General features: G+C 36.7%; 1 protein-coding gene across 1 annotated transcript; it reads left to right on the top strand.

Annotated features, from left to right (window-relative positions):
* Positions 1 to 646: 646 nt before the first annotated feature.
* LOC107915280 (E3 ubiquitin-protein ligase KEG) lies at positions 647 to 14385 on the top strand. Its single transcript, XM_016844446.2, has 16 exons — positions 647 to 1816; positions 4433 to 4795; positions 4907 to 5137; positions 5339 to 5464; positions 5559 to 5895; positions 5982 to 6139; positions 7067 to 7224; positions 8060 to 8181; positions 8336 to 8470; positions 10019 to 10143; positions 10295 to 10399; positions 10497 to 10730; positions 11507 to 11840; positions 11945 to 12133; positions 12269 to 12574; positions 12775 to 14385. Exons 1-16 carry the CDS (start codon positions 1017 to 1019, stop codon positions 14011 to 14013), a joined length of 4962 nt encoding a protein of 1653 aa, XP_016699935.2. The 5' UTR covers positions 647 to 1016; the 3' UTR covers positions 14014 to 14385.
* Positions 14386 to 14841: the final 456 nt, after the last annotated feature.

Genomic DNA, 14841 nt, shown 5'->3' with positions numbered 1-14841 from the left:
AGTTTAAGAGTTTATATGCCTTTTTAGCCCCCTTTTTATCTTTTTATATGAAATCTAGAAAAAAAACATACATATGTTTGGATTTGAATTTAAAACATCATGTTATTTAATTACTCAATTTTACCGTTTCAACTAAACTCTCATTTGTTATCAATTTTGTAAATATATTTATTACATAAAATTTTCATCAATGTGTATATCATAATTTAATATAAATTATTAACACATAAAAAGCAATATAATATGTTGTCTATGAGACATTGACATTATTAACAGAGGTTGAGGTCATGTATCCTGATTACCAAGTTGGTGTCTCATCTAATATTTTTAGAACTAGATCAACTATTGAATCGTTTAGATAATCGATTTTTAATTCAATTATCAGTTTAATTTTAATTAAATAAATTATTAAATTTTATAAAATTTTATTTAATCAATTTATACTGCTTTATCAATGTACCGATCAATTCACGATCCGACCACTCCCATGTTACATTTCAACTACGTTGGCATACATAATTGAGATGTTAGAATAATTGTACTTCTAAATTCTAAAAGAAAAGAAATAGAATTATAAATATACAAAAATAGAGTAGGAAAATAGAAATTATCTGAATAAAGAAAAGAGTTGGTGAATGAGGGGGAAGAGAGTCATAATCATAGCACATAAAAAGAACTAATGGAAAACACCCAAGTGAAAACAGCTTCAACACTCTCACCACCCAAACTCAAACCTAAACAAAGTAAAAGAAGAAGAAAAAAATGGAGCAAAAAAATTATTCTATCTTTTATTCTTCTTCTTTTAATTAATCAAAACGTCAAGTATCTGATCTCTTTTAACCTTTCGTTTACCTTTCAATGGATCTGCCATTTCATTTCCTCTCCTGACTCCTTCATTTCTTCTCAAAAAATAGATCTTTTTTGATTGGTTTCACTAAATCTGCTGTTTGGTTCCAGGGAAAATTTTCTTACTTTCTGGGGAAGTAAAGAAAGGAAAAAGAAAGAAAAGGGAAGAGATGAAGGTGCCTTGTTGTTCGGTTTGCCAAACGCGGTACAACGAGGAAGACAGAGTTCCTTTATTGCTTCAGTGTGGGCATGGGTTTTGCAAAGAGTGTCTTTCCAAAATGTTCTCTGCTTCACCCGACACTTCCTTGTCTTGTCCCCGCTGTCGCCACGTGTCCCTTGTCGGAAACTCGGTTCAGGCTTTGAAGAAGAACTATGGGATTTTAGCCCTTCTTAATTCGAACCCCAACTCAGTTGGGTCGAACTCGAGGAACGATTTTAACTGCGATTACACTGATGAAGAAGAAGACGACGATGAAGAGAGGGAGGATGATGATGAAAATGGGGATTTTTTCGAAGAATTGGCGGGTGGGGGTCGGATTAACCGCAGTTCCCACGCTTCGATCTCCGGTGCTCGTGCCGCCGGATGTGGGCCTGTGATTGAACTAACAGCTCATCCGGAAGTGAAGTTGGTTAGGAAGTTAGAAGGGGAAGAGAAGGGGGGAAGAGCTGGAGTGGAAACGTGGGCTGCAGTGGTTAGTGGGACCCACGGCAGGGGAGGAGGACGACGGTGTAAGCATAAGGTGGCGGTGAAGAAAGTGGGGGCAATGGAAGGGATGGATTGGGAATGGGTGCAAGGTCAACTTGAGAGTTTGAGGCGTGCATCAATGTGGTGTAGGAATGTTTGTACTTTCCATGGAGTTGTTAAGTTAGAACAAAGTAGTTTGGGGATCGTTATGGATAGGTGCCACGGGTCGATTAGATCGGCAATGTTGAACAATGGAGGGAGACTTACCTTGGAGCAAGTTCTAAGGTTGTTTTTTGGGCTCTTTGTTTATGTTTTAAGGATAATTTAATTGGTGTTCATTACTTCATTGCACGTTGATGTTGTTGATTTTGTTGGCTTTTGTATATGCTTTTGTACATAATTTGTTACATAAGATTGGTAGGTTTGCTTGTAGGCCAGGGAAGGGTATGCTTTGTGCCGAGACAATTTATCGTTGAGGCTGAATGACTTAAGCTTTGAGCTGTTGTCCGGTGGTTTTAATTTATCTTATTTAGAATGTTGCTTTCTGTAGATTTGGACTGATTGTAGGAAATCTTGATGTTTTATGCGCATTTTCTTTCTGTTAGTGATGTGTGGCAAGTTGTTTCAGTATGTTGAGTTGCGTTGCTTAGTTGAAATTGCTAACTTACTAGATGTAGTAAATTCTTGTTGCCTTATATAAGTAGATTATGATATTGCAATTCCAAGGGTAGTTAATATATTCTTTCTTGAATTGGAGATTTATGTACACTGAATAAAAGTTTGATGTCTCTACACTTTAAGGGAATGACTGTAGGGTAATCAATCTGTTTCCATGGAGGCTAAGATAGGTTGTCTGGTAACCTTTGATATCTCAAATATTTAACCTCTCTTTTTCCTTCATTTCTAATGTAGATTCTGTGAATTCCCTGAAGGAAAACATTTTAATTTTAACTCTTGATGAAAATCTGTAGCCAGTGTGCTTGTTAACTGACATATTTGGTATGAATATGCTAATCCTCATCTGTAAAAGCCTTGTAGCTGAGAGATACATAAATCTTGATTTAGGGTAATCTTTATGGTATAATATTATTTCAAATTGCTTCTGATGATCAGTCAGTAATGCCTATGAGCCAGTCATCATTATTGCCATGTAAGTTGGATGGATTAATATCATTTGGATTTTGCTGCAAATTGTTTCCAGTCTGATTATGAGTGTTCGATGGGGTCTAAGTTTTGGTGCATCCGCTCCCCCCCCCCCCCCAAAAAAAAAAAAAAGAAAAAAGAAAAGGAAAAAGAAAAAGAAAGATTGTTTCCTTTTGTTAGTGTGCAATAAGGGGTGTGTTTGAGGATGTTATATATTTAGGGGAAAAACTTAGGGCTGTTTGGTTTTGATTGGTGATATTGGCCAGGGTATTGTGGAAGCAAGATGATTCATGCTTTAACTTTTCTTACAATTGGGAGAATAGACAGGGTGAGGAAAATTTTTTGCAGGCTTGATGTATTAAATTTGACAAATTCCATGATCCATAAAATGAAACTGGTACATACTTTCCTTTATTCTATAAATACCCAAAATTTCTTCTCTGAAATTATTATAGGAGCATTACTGAAGGTATGTTTGTCATACTATAGGAATAGAGCCATTTTTTGCTTTAAAAAAGAAGAAAGCTATTTCTACCCTTGATTAATGGACTTCTAAACAAAAAAGGAACTAGATCATCTTCAATTGCAAAATATCACTGGGGATTTATTCTTATTGCTAGCCCTTACAAATAGATGTAGATATGTTTGGCAGTTTTATATTTTATGTTAAGCTTACTTTGTTACCGATATTAATATAGATGATTGATTTGAGCATCAATGCTATTGGTAAGGCTCAACCTCTGCATGGTAGGTACGGACGGTAAGTATAGAGATTTCTTCAACTTTAATTTTCTTGCAAAATGGTTCTTTCCAGTTTTAATCCAATAACGACTTTTATCCGAGTGTTGACTAGTTGTTTCTGTTGTTTCTTAAAATAAATTTGAGGATTTAATGAACAGTTCTTGAATGAACAATATTGAGCTTTTCTGTATTTTTTATCAAGGGACTGCCTCACTTTTCTGATCCTGCTCTCTTTTTCTTACCTCCCTCTCGTTTCCTTCTATTGCAATTGCTTACATTGTGAATTCCATTGCCATTAGAGTATGGGCTTGAATGAAACTGTCCTTCTCTAATTATTTCTAGAATTCTAACTTGGTTCCCTGTTGTAATTGGTTAGAATGATGACTCCTATGAACTGCCAAGACAAGCAAATAATGCAACAGTTTTTCATTTGATTGAAATTTCCGAAGCAACCAATATATGTATTATTATTATTATTATTGCCTGAAGGGATAGATTTTTCTCTTTTTTGGTAGAATTAGTATTGTTAGTTGACATAAAGAGATTACTAAAAGTTGATTTTAATTTTAATAAGAATGCAATTGAGTGAAGACAGTAAGGGGAATCATTGATTTGATATGTTGAAGTCTGTCAGATGATTTGGAAAATGGAGAAAACATTTTAATTGACCCTAGAAAGTGTTAATACTACATTATTATGCATGGAAAGATACATACATGTCACTTTATCATTTTCTTTCCTCACCTCTTTTAATGTTTTTATGCATTAAATTTGAGTTTTGGTATTAGTGTTATGTTTCTGTTTCTGCATAAATATGATTTTCCCTGTTCTTGATTTAAAATTTCTTTTGCTATTTACTATCTAAAGTTTATTCGTTGCCGAATTGAAAATCACATAAAAATTTTCTGTTCTATCAAATCTAATGTCTTTAGCTTATTTCATATCTTAGATAATTACCTATTACTATGTGGCTGTAATTTTCTCTTTGACGACTTGGTGAATGTTTGCCAATCGTAGATACGCAGCAGATATTGCACGAGGGGTGGCAGAACTTCATGCTGCAGGTGTTGTCTGTATGAATATAAAGCCATCTAACCTTCTTTTGAATGCAAGTGGTCATGCTGTTGTTTCTGATTACGGACTTGCTGCAATTCTGAAGAAACCTGCTTGCCAAAAAGCTCAAACAGAATGTGATTCCTCCAAGATTCATTCATGCATGGATTGCACTATGCTCAGCCCACATTATGCTGCCCCGGAGGCATGGGAACCAGTAAAGAAGTCACTGAATCTTTTCTGGGATGATGCAATAGGCATATCTGCAGAATCAGATGCTTGGAGTTTTGGTTGTACATTGGTGGAAATGTGCACTGGTTCCATCCCGTATGTGGAGCAACCATTTTTTTAATGTTCTCTTTTTCTTTGTTTCTTCCTTTCTGCATTATGATTAGTGGTATATTTTCATTGTAACACAACCTGATACTTTTTGTGCAGTTGGGCTGGTTTAAGTGCAGATGAGATCTATCGAGCTGTTGTTAAGGCTCGGAAATTGCCTCCTCAATATGCAAGTGTAGTCGGTGTTGGATTACCTAGGGAATTGTGGAAGATGATCGGAGAGTGCCTGCAGTTCAAACCATCAAAAAGACCAACATTTAATGCAATGTTAGCAATATTCCTTCGTCATTTGCAAGAGATACCACGCAGCCCTCCTGCAAGTCCTGATAAGTAAGAACAAAGTTTGGTTGTTACCATGCCTAACTTCCTCCGTTGTTGTTTGTGATACCTAGATAATAGCTAATGCCGATCTTAAAAATTGCTGATGCTTTAAGTGGTGGTTATGCATTTGTGGGTATGTCCATGTTAGGAGTGACAGAATACAGTAAAATTTAATTCATTGCATTCAGTAAAATGTTGGTGAATGTGCAGTGGCTTTGTCAAATTACCTGGATCAAATGCTGTGGAGCCACCACCCATGTCTGGTTTGGAGGTTTTACCTGACGATCCTAACTATCTGCATCAACTTGTTTCTGAGGGGGGTGTGAGTGGTTTGAGGTTAGTATAGTTTATTTAAGACATGTTCTTAGCTCTCTTTTTGAAGAATGTTCTCTCTTATTTGTAATTTGCTGTTATTCTTTGTTTTGTGAAGAGATTTTCTTGGAAAGGCTTCTTCTGGAAATAGTGGTAGTTCATTTTCTTCCATTTTAGAAGCACAGAATGCTGATGGGCAAACTGCTCTCCACTTGGCCTGTAGACGAGGTAGTGCTGAACTAGTTGAAGCAATAGTGGAGTACGCTGAGGCAAATGTGGATGTGTTGGATAAGGATGGGGATCCTCCTCTTGTTTTTGCTTTAGCAGCTGGATCCCCAGAATGTGTCCTTGCTCTCATTAGGAGAGGTGCTGATGTTCAGTCCAGGTTGAGGGATGGTTTTGGTCCGTCTGTTGCCCATGTTTGTGCTTATCATGGTCAACCTGACTGCATGCGCGTAGGTCTTATGTTAATTATATATATGGTTGCTCTTTCTTGCTTCTTCAGTGTTTGAGTTTTTTTCTTTTGCTAAATGTCTAACAGGAGTTGCTATTGGCTGGAGCTGACCCTAATGCGGTGGATGATGAAGGTGAATCTGTGCTTCATAGAGCTGTGGCCAAGAAATATACAGACTGCGCTATTGTCATATTGGAATATGGGGGCTGCAGATCAATGGCTGTTTTGAATTCCAAAAATTTGACGTAAGTACTGTACCGCTCTACACACATCTGCTTAGTACTTTTCGCTTTGTCTATATATACACACACATACATCCATATGAGTAGTACAAAACTGAACTACAGATTCGTATCTTATTTTTCCTTTGATAGATGTATGTGGTCAATGGAGCACTGTAGGTTGTAGCTTCTGTTGAATTAGTCTGGAATTCCATAAACTGACTCAGTAGTTCAGCTTCATGAAAATAGCCTGCTGATTACCTTTAGGTTAAAATAACCAGATTCTATTTGATCTAATGTATACTTTGTTGCTGACTTCTTTAATAGCTCTTGTTTTGGTTTGGCATAAATCCATTACACTTATCATATGTTTCCTGTCGAGTTGTCAACACTGTAAAGGTAAGATGATAGTTTTGATAGTCTATCATGTAACGATGGATGATTGGCCAGCAGCTTCTATATTATGTCAGAAACAGATGCCTCCATTACGTTGGGGTTGTGTTCTATTGCTGTTCTTCTGGTGCTTGTGAATGAATCTAGTCATCTATTGGGAGATGCATTTATTACTAAACATGTTTTTCGTTGACATTATTAATATACGTACCAGTTTGGGGTTTGGTTTAGGATACAGGGTTGAAAAGACTGGGATTAGTGCACAATCTGATTTATTTATCCAAAGGAAAAAGGGCCTTAGGAATGGTTTCATCTATTGGATCAGTTGTTATCTCAACTTAACACTATGTTAACTCTCTTTCTCTTTTCTCCCCCACTTTTTTTGGATAGCAAGTGTAAATTTGCTTCAAGTAGAAGCTTGGAATATATGAAATAGACTAACTCATTTCTACCTTTCTAATCTGTTTGCTGTCATGCATGTTAACCCTTTTTCATTAATATATTGCATTCATTCTATTACTCCACTCAAGGCTTCATATCTTGATTCATTGTTATCAGACCATTGCATTTGTGTGTGGCAACATGGAATGTGGCTGTTGTCAAAAGGTGGGTGGAAGTTGCTTCCCCAGATGAAATTGCAGATGCAATTGAAATTCCCAGTCTTGTTGGGACTGCTTTGTGCATGGCAGCTACTCTAAAGAAAAATCATGAAATAGGTAGTGCAGAACTCTTTGATCATCTTCTTTAAGTAAATGGTCTGTTATCCTTTGATTATCTTCTTCGGCTCACAATTCCTTTAGTGAAAGATAATTTAATTAATCTGTGTTGCTATAATTGCTTAACAGGTTTAGGTATAATATTTACCTCCTTAAAAGGTTGTAATGTGGCATTTCATATTGTCACTGAAGATTCTGATATAGGATTTTATTCTTTATTTGGAATTATGAGATTTTTGTTTTTTAGGCATACAATTGTAATGTCTGCATGAACTTTACTATGTTGGCTATACTTGACACTAGGTTTTTTTAGGTTTTCTTTTTTGATCAAAATTTTCTAGGAGTTTATGCTTTTGTCATTTGGCTGCCTGTTTGCTTTTTTTTGCCATTCCTAGTTGGTTACTGCATAATATAAGATACTTCATAAATGCCTTTTCAATCTTATTTTCTCTAGGACTTTGATTAATAAGTAGTATCTTGGTGCATGGATGCCAGAGAACTTATTATGGGATATTCTTCCTCTTCTTTCTTGTTTTATTCTTCTTTCTACTACAGTATTTTGGGATACCAGTTACGAATGGTTATTGCTTCCTTATTCTATTTTTGTGGTCTTAGATGATTTTCTGTATTTTAATTCCTTAAACCTTGATCTTTGTTTCAGGTAGAACATACTAGAACTTTTGATCACTTTTGTTATTGTCTTTCAAGGCTTGTTATCATAGCTTAATTTAAATAATTTTTTATTGGCAATGTTGTGTCCATTTTGTTAATCACATGAACTTTTTTTTGTTAATTGAGTAGCAATAATTCAATTCATTCATAAAACTGCTTGTAGAGGGCAGGGAGCTGGTGAGAATATTGCTTGCTGCTGGGGCAGATCCCACTGCCCAAGATGCTCAACATGGGAGAACAGCGCTGCATATTGCTGCTATGGCTAATGATGTTGAATTGGTAAAAGTAAGCTACATAACTTCCTTACTGTTAGAAGCACTTATTCTATTTTTTCTTCCTGGTAATTTTATTGCTTTTCATGCATGAATGCAAATGCCGGCACATATATTTTAGCCAGCCTTTGGGTTTATACACGATCTAATTGCAAGCTTGTGGACAGATAATTCTTGATGCTGGAGTGGATGTGAACATTAGAAATGTGCACAATACAACTCCCCTACATGTAGCTGTGGCCCGAGGGGCATCATCATGTATTGGGCTGCTTTTATCTTCCGGGGCGGATTGTAATTTGCAGGTTTCTTCCTCTTTTACCTAAAAATATTTGCTATGGAATGCTTGCATATGATTTCCCTAGTATTATGGACCTTTTTCTAAGAAGCATATCAGTAATTAATGACAGATATTTTCTATATTTGTGTTCTAGCCTTAAATTGTATTGGGGGTTTGTGCTTTATTTCTGATAGTTGTTTTTCTCCCTGATTTTATGTTGTTCTGAAAATTGTTAAATCTAAATTGTAAAAAGTAACATTCTTAATTCAAGAGCAAGGCAAAGCCTATATGAAAGCAAAGAACTGGGGGATTAGGGATTTAAATAAACATAGTTCTTTGATTCATGACCAAGAATGTACACACACAAAAAAGCCATATGTGAAAAAATTGAAATATTAGATGTGGAATGGGGCTAAATTGATTGCCAAATCTCCTGTTAGACATGCTAAGTAAAATTCAGTTATACTGGATAGGTGCATGGAATATGATACGGAAACTGGATAAAGAGCAATGTGCTTATTTTCTGTGATTTTGTTGCAAGGTCTTCTTTGGGCAATTTCTATATTCTGATTATGTTCGAGGAGAATGAAGGCGTGTTCAAAGATGAGATATTTTGGAAAGTATGTTTCACAGTTTGTGGTGGAAATTTGAGGTTTAGGTGTTGTGGTTATTGAGGGTGGTTTAAGGCTCATAGAATCGTAGCTGAACAAGGACATGGATTGATTCAATTTAAGGGAAAACTTGCAATAATTGGTTGTGTACGCTTGGAAAACTAGTTCAATATCTATGGTCCAGGTTATGGTTATAGAGGGTGGTTTAAGGTTCATAGAATCATAGTTGAATTAGAGCTTGAATTGATTCTACACTTGTGATAAACTTGAAACTAGGCTGTTAAGTAGTAAATGTGTAATTGGCTATATATCTTTGAAAAACTTGTTCAATGTCTATGGTCTAGATTATGAATATCATTACGCAGGTGGTTTTAGAAAGCAAGAAAGTCTGTGGTTTTGGTTTGACAAGGGTAAAAGGTGTTTGAGTCAAACTGTTCTATTAGTTCGTACTGGCACAAGGAGTTAGCCCAGATCTATATCTACTTCATATTGTTTCTCAGTGATCATCAGATATGTTTACATGCTTGATGTAGATATCTCTACTTCTTATATTTAGGAGGTCTTTGCTGTATATTGGTTCATTGCAAGTGCTTGATATGTCTCCAACTGGCATGCATTAGGAAAAGTAAGGGTTGGAGCAACGAATCCGATTATGCACTAATTTCTTTAAAATATAGAATAAGATTATGCATATGGTTGACTTAATAAATCTACCAAGTGGCCAATCTATTCTGGTTGCTTTTCCAATATGGTGGTTTGTGTTAAAAAAAAAGGATTAAAAAAGCAAATTTACTGTTATTTAAGATAGAGATATAAGGAGATATGTGACACACACTGAAGGCATAAGTTTCCAAGATATGTCCAACAAGATTATGTTAGAACAAATTAAGAATTGGAGCAATGTTGCATGGTATTTTTCTTCTTGCATTCAATTCATTTATAGTATCTTTGCTTGTCACCAGGGTGATGAAGGTGATAATGCTTTCCATATAGCAGCAGATACTGCAAATATGATACGTGAGAGCCTTGAATGGCTCATTGTTATGCTCGGGAATCCTGATGCTGCTGTTGAAGTTAGAAATCATGGGTCAGTTCTGGAATTCCTATGAAAATTTGCCGTTTGTTAACATATTCGTCTTTTTCTTTGGCTTGATTTGTTTTTTGGCAGTACATTTTACATTGTAGAATCTCCATGTTGGATCCATATATTACTAACATAGTGTCAATACTGATGACAGTGGTAAGACATTACGAGACTTCTTGGAGGCACTTCCTCGTGAATGGATTTCTGAAGATCTGATGGAAGCACTAACAAATAGGGGAGTTCAACTGTCTCCTACAATGTAAGGAGAGGGTTCACATCATTGTGCATTCATTCACTTTATTTATTTATCTTTATATCCTTTTTATTATGATTCTTGAGTTCATGGTCTTATTCAGATATGAAGTGGGTGATTGGGTGAAGTTTCGAAGAAGTGTCACTACACCTACTTATGGGTGGCGAGATGCAACCCATAAAAGTGTTGGCTTTGTGCAAAATGTGGTGGACAGAGACAATCTTATCGTGTCATTTTGTTCTGGAGAGGCTCATGTATTGGTAAATGAAGTTGTAAAAGTGATTCCTCTTGATAGAGGGCAGCACGTTAAGCTTAGAGAAGACGTCAAAGAGCCAAGGTTTGTACACTTGTTATGTTCTTTGATCTTTGAATATCCTAGGACTGGGATATGGAGGAACTTGCCTCCTATGCTTTTCTGTTTATCACCTGGGATGGGAAATTTGCAACACACACAAAAAAGATGTTGTTTACTCTGAAGGTGCATGCTTTTGCCTTGGTGTTCGAAGACTCTAGTCAAAATTCTTGTTTGATGTTCTTTTGGTCTTTTAATATCCTAGGACTGGGCTATAGAGGGAAGGGGAATTTGCAAAACAGTAAAAAAGATATGTTGTTTACTCTGAAGATGTATGCTATTGCCATGGTGTTTGAAAACTATAGTCAAAATCATATCAAAATTGTTTGTTTCGAGATTGAATGGGATGACAATATTTTCTGATCTTCTTAATCATTTTATAACTAAAAAATAGTATAAATTTTTATAAGTGGAGATTCCCTGGGTAAAACATTATAAATGGAAGCATAATGTTTTGATCTTTTACCTGTATCTCTTTTCATAGGTACAGTGTCAGTCTCTTATGTTGCTCCATGTGTATTTGTTTCTTGGAAGGCAAACAATAAACAATAATGAAATCCTTCAGCATAATCTTGATCCTGCAATTGATTTCTGATTCTATACATCGGATCCCAGTGGAAAATACTTAATCTACTACCAAAGTGGTGCTTCTGCCATTTGCATGTTTGCTATCCTTCAACTGAATTGATTGGCTTTATCATTGACCACTAGTTCGTCCTTTTTCTTCCAGTTTGAATTAAATAGATTTATTGTATCTTCAGGTTTGGCTGGCGTGGTCAATCACGTGACAGTATTGGAACCGTCTTATGTGTTGATGATGATGGGATTTTGCGTGTTGGCTTTCCTGGAGCTTCTAGAGGATGGAAAGCTGATCCTGCAGAAATGGAAAGAGTTGAAGAATTCAAGGTTGGGGATTGGGTTCGAATTCGTCCTACTCTTACTACGGCAAAGCATGGATTAGGATCTGTGACACCTGGGAGCATTGGTATAGTATACTGTATTAGACCGGATAGTAGTCTATTGCTGGACTTGAGCTATCTTCCGAATCGTTGGCATTGTGAACCAGAGGAGGTTGAGCCCGTAACTCCATTCAGGGTATATAATAAACTACGAACTTTCTTTTACCTACATTGCTGTTCTCTTTATTTGGAACATGTTCTTCATACAAACAAAAAGTAATCTATTGTTTCATTTTATAGATTGGGGAGCGGGTTTGTGTGAAGAGATCTGTTGCAGAGCCACGATATGCTTGGGGTGGTGAGACCCATCATAGTGTTGGAAGGATTACCGAGATAGAGACTGATGGGCTTCTTATGATTGAAATACCAAATCGACCAATCCCATGGCAGGCTGATCCCTCTGACATGGAAAGAGTTGAGGATTTCAAGGTAATTACCTGTCCCTTCTTTTTTTGACAAGTTCCCTTTCTCAATGTAGTCTTTGGACTATCAATTGAAGGGGAATTTTTGGGTGTCAGAGTAGAATTTAATGCATCTTATTGTGTATATTTCTATCAAGAGCAGGTTGGTGATTGGGTTAGAGTAAAAGCTTCGGTTCCCTCCCCATTATATGGATGGGAGGATATTTCCCGCCACAGCATTGGTATAATTCATAGTTTAGAAGATGACGGTGATATTGGTATTGCTTTCTGCTTCCGTAGCAAGCCTTTTTGTTGCTCTGTCACTGATGTGGAGAGAGTGCCTCCTTTTGAAGTGGGACAACAGGTTCATGTCATGCCATCTGTCAGTCAGCCACGACTAGGATGGTCAAATGAAACTCCAGCAACCGTTGGAAAAATTTCGAAAATTGACATGGATGGAGCTTTGAATGTAAGCATCCCATTTCTTTCTTTTTAATCTAGGAGCGAGTGGCCTGGTCTAATGTTACTGGTGGAGCACTATATCTTTTATTACGACATTATCGCATCACTGTTGGGGATGCATCAGTTAAAGCTATATGTTGATTATATTATTTTGTGAGTTCATCCATTAAATTACTTTAATGGAGAGGTTTTGTTTGAGCCATGCAGGTGAAGGTTGACGGCAGGCATAGTTTGTGGAAAGTTTCTCCTGGAGATGCAGAAAGGCTTTCGGGACTTGAAGTTGGCGATTGGGTCCGTTCAAAGCCGAGCCTTGGCGCTAGACCAAGTTATGACTGGAACACTATTGGGAAAGAGAGCTTAGCAGTAGTGCATAGTGTTCAGGATGCCGGGTATTTGGAATTGGCTTGCTGCTTCCGGAAAGGGAGGTGGATTACCCATTTCTCAGATGTAGAAAATGTTCCAAATTATAAAGTCGGGCAACATGTTCGATTTCGAGCTGGATTAATTGAGCCAAGGTGGGGTTGGAGAGGGGTTCAGTCTGATTCGCGGGGCATTGTTACTAGTGTTCATGCTGATGGGGAAGTGAGAGTTGCGTTCTTTGGTTTGCCGGGCATGTGGAGAGGAGATCCTGCAGATCTTGAAATAGAGCATATGTTTGAAGTGGGAGAGTGGGTGCAATTGAGGGAAAATGCTAGTAATTGGAAATCTATCGTACCTGGTAGTATTGGTGTGGTACAAGGAATAGGGTATGAAGGAGATGAATGGGATAGAAACACATTTGTTGCATTTTGTGGTGAGCAGGAAAGATGGACGGGCCCAACTTCCCATCTTCAAAGAGTGGAAACACTTATCATGGGGCACAAGGTGAGAGTTAAGCTCTCGGTGAAGCAGCCGAGATTTGGTTGGTCGGGTCATAGCCATAGAAGCATTGGAACAATAGCTGCTATTGATGCTGATGGAAAGCTGAGAATATACACCCCTGTTGGCTCCAAAACTTGGATGCTAGATCCATCAGAAGTGGAGCTGGTGAAGGAACAGGAACTTTGCATTGGGGACTGGGTTAGGGTTAGACCATCGGTTTCAATCCCGACTCACCACTGGGGAGAGGTAACTCATTCAAGCATTGGGGTAGTGCATCGAATGGAAAATGGAGACTTATGGGTGGCATTCTGCTTTATGGAAAGGCTATGGCTTTGTAAGGCCTCGGAGATGGAACGAGTTAGGCCATTTAAAATTGGGGACAGCGTGAAGATACGGGTAGGGCTTGTGACCCCAAGATGGGGTTGGGGAATGGAGACTCACGCCAGTAAAGGGCAGGTGGTTGGGGTTGATGCAAATGGAAAACTAAGGATAAAGTTTCAGTGGAGAGAAGGGAGACCATGGATAGGAGATCCTGCTGATATTATTCTTGATGACAGCTCTTCTGGCACAACCAACACCTCATGAATCACACCTTGAACTATGTTTTCAGTTCATTCCTGAAGCTCGGGGTTACTTTGCTCGAAACTCTATCCCGACCCGACCATGGAGCAATTCGATTACAGGATTATTTGTATTATTAAGTACAGGGATGGACATGGAGCATGAGGAGCTGACTTGCCTCACTGTTAATTAATTATAGTAAATACAAAGAGCTGCCCAAGGAGAAAAAACGAAATTAGCTATAGACCATGTATCTCACAGATAGTGATGATAGATTATATAAGCTGCTGATATGTTATTTAGATAAGAGATGAATATGGTCATTTATATGTAACTTTGTACAAATTGGACATCACTTAATTAATTAATAATTAATTATTGAGTCTTTTTCTGTTATTTCAGATTCTTAGCACTCCCACAAATATCTAATCTGATTAATGTCTCTTCTGATTTTATTTTTGCTACGAGTTTGGATTCCATGAGCTGGGGTATTAAAATCTATATATTTGCTCACATTTCGAAATAAAAATCTTAAATTACGTTCAAGGTTCTTGAATAATCTAATTAGCTTGTTTTTATTTAATCTTTAAAAATCTATGTATATTTGTGGAAAACTTTTCTTTTAGTTTTAAAAATTTTAAAATTTTAAATTAGTAAAGATAAAATTGTACTTTAATCCCTGTTAAAAATGATAAAAATTTTAATTTAATTTTTTAAAATTATAAAGATATAGGTTATTAAAATTATAAAATTATAAAAATTACAATTTATTTTCGATGTCCTTAAAATTTTTTTCTAATTTCTCAACATAAAATGTTTTATCAAAATAACAAAAGTTTGGCATAAAATATT

Source organism: Gossypium hirsutum, chromosome D10 (genome assembly GCF_007990345.1).
Source record: "Gossypium hirsutum isolate 1008001.06 chromosome D10, Gossypium_hirsutum_v2.1, whole genome shotgun sequence".
Lineage (NCBI taxonomy): Eukaryota > Viridiplantae > Streptophyta > Magnoliopsida > Malvales > Malvaceae > Gossypium > Gossypium hirsutum.
This window is presented reverse-complemented; position numbering and strand designations above follow the sequence as displayed.

Bases quoted from the DNA above. Each gene is read 5' to 3' on its own strand.
- LOC107915280 (XM_016844446.2), top strand. From the start codon at position 1,017: ATGAAGGTGCCTTGTTGTTCGGTTTGCCAAACGCGGTACAACGAGGAA. The intron at 6,140-7,066 runs GTAAGTACTGTA...CATTGTTATCAG, and splicing joins TTGAATTCCAAAAATTTGAC to ACCATTGCATTTGTGTGTGG. The intron at 10,400-10,496 runs GTAAGGAGAGGG...GGTCTTATTCAG, and splicing joins GTTCAACTGTCTCCTACAAT to ATATGAAGTGGGTGATTGGG.